This window comes from Limulus polyphemus, unplaced genomic scaffold (assembly GCF_000517525.1).
Source record: "Limulus polyphemus unplaced genomic scaffold, Limulus_polyphemus-2.1.2 Scaffold4858, whole genome shotgun sequence".
Classification (NCBI taxonomy): domain Eukaryota; kingdom Metazoa; phylum Arthropoda; class Merostomata; order Xiphosura; family Limulidae; genus Limulus; species Limulus polyphemus.
Window position 1 is genome coordinate 34,183 of NW_013670468.1, and position 3,878 is coordinate 38,060.

General features: G+C 32.7%; 1 protein-coding gene across 1 annotated transcript in view; it reads left to right on the forward strand.

Moving 5' to 3' along the window:
* Positions 1–295: 295 nt before the first annotated feature.
* The window catches only part of LOC106471788 (runt-related transcription factor 1-like), a 25,785-nt gene continuing 22,202 nt past the window's right edge, over positions 296–3,878 (forward strand). The window contains exon 1 of the mRNA XM_022400404.1: positions 296–689. Coding sequence (XP_022256112.1) covers positions 338–689 — 352 coding nt within the window. The 5' untranslated portion in view covers positions 296–337. The remainder of the gene's footprint in view (positions 690–3,878) is intronic.

A 3,878-nucleotide genomic window follows, 5' to 3' on the forward strand; every position in this document is an offset into this window, starting at 1 on the left:
TATGTCTTCAGATGTTTTTGTTTAATAGTTTTTATGTATTCAGATGTTTTAAGTAACTTTTTGTTTTATATGATGTTGTGTTGTTTGTGTTTTTATTTGTATATTTTATATGTTTGGTGTTTCTTTATGCTTCAGTTGTTGTTTTTTTATTATCTGCTACGAAGCTAATATTCTTATTTGAATACTAACACGCCTTCCCGGTAGAGGACGCTAGTATATTTAAGAGCTCCGCCGAACTAGAAAGTTTGTGTTGAAGGAATTCTGGGTGTAAACCACAAGCATCACCAGTCGCACGTTTCGCGGCTGCTCCGCTGCGTCCAGGTACGTCTCGTAACTCATGCACTTGCCAACAGATCTGCTCGGCTCATCAGCCGACACCATGACGGACTTCCTTCTGCCAGGAGAACGGGCTCTCCACGAGGCACTAAGCGAGCACCCAGGCGAGCTGGTGCGGACAGGCAGTCCTAGTATGCTTTGCTCAGTTCTCCCGTCCCACTGGCGGTCCAACAAAACTCTTCCTGTAGCTTTCAAAGTCGTGACTCTAGCCGACGTGTCCGACGGGACCTTGGTGACACTTCGAGCGGGAAACGATGAGAACTTTTGTGCCGAACTTCGTAACGCCTCGGCAGCCATGAAAAATCACGTTGCCAAATTCAATGACTTGAGGTTTGTCGGCAGGAGTGGGCGAGGTAAGGAAACAAGAATTAGTTACAGCTAGTGAAATATATAATTACGTCCGATTTAAAAGTAGGACAATATTTCACTTCAGGTAATAACGTGTAACATAACTAACATATTAACAAGTGCTCTGATCATATTAAACACTTAGATATCGCCAATAATAGCTATATATATATAACACTACTACTCACAAGTAGAATTTATTAAGTATTTTGTTTTTGTTTTTTCTCAGTTACATTTCACACATCAATTAATAGTTCGGTTGTGAGAGTTAAGAGATCACTATTAATATACAACAAAATACTGAATTTCCAAACCTCATTTCTTCATTAGCTGCGTGTTTACTCCTTTTGTCACATACAGTAGTTTTGTTCTCCTTTGGAGTAACATGCACGTAAAAGTATTGTTATGACATTAAGAAACGAATCTATACCTATACTAACTTCAGTGTGAATGGTTTAGTGTTTACATGACATCTATACTTCTACTAATAATTCTAATTCTAATACTATAATTCTGTAATGATGTAGGGTATACACGATATCTATAGTTCTACTACTTACTTCAGTCTGTATAGTTTAATGTTGACACGATATCTATAGTTCTACTTACTTTACTGTAATGATGTAGGGTTTACACGATATCTATAGTTCTACTAACTTCAGTCTGAATAGTTTAGTGTTGACACGATATCTATAGTTCTGCTATAATTAGTGTAATGATGTAGAGTTTACACGCCATCTATACTTCTACTAACTCTACTGTAATGATGTAGAGTTTATACGATATCTATAGTTCTGCTAACTTTACTGTAATGATGTAGAGTTTACACGATATCTATAGTTCTGCTAACTTTACTGTAATGATGTAGAGCTTATACGATATCTATAGTTCTACTAACTTTACTGTAATGATGTAGTGTTGACACGATATCTATAGTTCTACTAACTTCAGTCTGAATAGTTTAGTGTTGACACGATATCTATAGTTCTACTAACTTTACTGTAATGATGTAGGGTTTACACGATATCTAAAGTTCTACTAACTTCAGTCTGAATAGTTTAGGGTTGACACGATAGCTATAGTTCTACTAAATTTACTGTAATGATGTAGAGTTTATACGATATCTATAGTTCGCTAACTTTACTGTAATGATTTAGAGTTTATACGATATTTATAGTTCTACTAACTTTACTGTAATGATGTAGAGTTTACACGATATCTATAGTTCTACTAACTTTACTGTAATGATGTAGAGTTTACACGATATCTATAGTTCTACTAACTTTACTGTAATGAAGTAGGGTTTACACGATATCTATAGTTCTGCTAACTTCAGTCTGAATAGTTTAGTGTTGACACGATATCTATAGTTCAACTAACTTTACTGTAATGATGTAGGGTTTACACGATATCTACAGTTCTGCTAACTTCAGTCTGAATAGTTTAGTGTTGACACGATATCTATAGTTCTGCTAAATTTAGTGTAATGATGTAGAGTTTACACACCATCTATACTTCTACTAACTCTACTGTAATGATGTAGGGTTTACACGATATCTATAGTTCCGCTAACTTTACTGTAATGATGTAGAGTTTATACGATATCTATAGATCTGCTAACTTTACTGTAATGATGTAGAGTTTATACGATATCTATAGTTCTGCTAACTTTACTGTAATGATGTAGAGTTTACACGATATCTATAGTTCTACTAACTTTACTATAATGATGTAGAGTTTATAAGATATCTATAGTTCCGCTAACTTTACTGTAATGATTTAGAGTTTATACGATATCTATAGTTCTACTAACTTCAGTCTGAATAGTTTAGGGTTGACACGATATCTATAGTTCTACTAACTTTACTATAATGATGTAGAGTTTATAAGATATCTATAGTTCCGCTAACTTTACTGTAATGATGTAGAGTTTACACGATATCTATAGTTCTACTAACTTTACTATAATGATGTAGAGTTTATACGATATCTATAGTTTTGCTAAGTTTGCTTAAATGATGTAGGGTTTACACGATATCTATATTTCCTCTAATATTACTGTAAGGATGTAGAGTTTACACGATATCTATAGTTCTACTAAATTTACTGTAATGATGTAGAATTTATACGATATCTATAGTTTTGCTAAGTTTACTTAAATGATGTAGGGTTTACACGATATCTATAGTTCTACTAACTTTACTGTAATGATGTAGAGTTTACACGATATCTATAGTTCCGCTAACCTTACTGTAATTTACAGTAAAGTTAGTAGAACTATAGATATCGTATAAACTCTACATCCTACATCATTACAGTAAAGTTAGTAGAACTATAGATATCGTATAAACTCTAAATCAGGTTTACACGATATCTATAGTTCTACTAACTTCAGTCTGAATAGTTTAGGGTTGACACGATATCTATAGTTCTACTAACTTTACTGTAATGATGTAGAGTTTATCCGATATCTATAGTTTCTCTAACTTTACTGTAATGATTTAGAGTTTATACGATATCTATAGTTCAACTAACTCTACTGTAATGATGTAGAGTTTACACGCCATCTATATTTCTACTAACTTTACTGTAATGATGTAGAGTTTATACGATATCTATAGTTCTGCTAACTTTACTGTAATGATGTAGAGTTTACACGATATCTATAGTTCTGCTAACTTTACTGTAATGATGTAGAGTTACACGATATCTATAGTTCTACTAACTTTACTGTAATGATTTAGAGTTTATACGATATCTATAGTTCTACTAACTCTACTGTAATGATGTAGAGTTTATACGATATCTATAGTTCTACTAACTTTACTGTAATGATGTAGAGTTTACACGATATCTATACTTCTACTAACTTTACTGTTAGAGTTTACACAATATCTATACTTCTACTAACTTTACTGTAATGATGTAGAGTTTATACGATATCTACACTTCTACTAACTTTACTGTTAGAGTTTACACGATATCTATACTTCTACTAATTTTACTGTAATGATGTAGAGTTTATACGATATCTATAGTTCCGCTAACTTTACTGTAATGATGTAGAGTTTATACGATATCTATAGTTCCGCTAACTTTACTGTAATGATGTAGAGTTTACACGATATCTATAGTTCTACTAACTTTACTGTAATGATGTAGAGTTTATACGATATCTATAGTTCTACTAACTT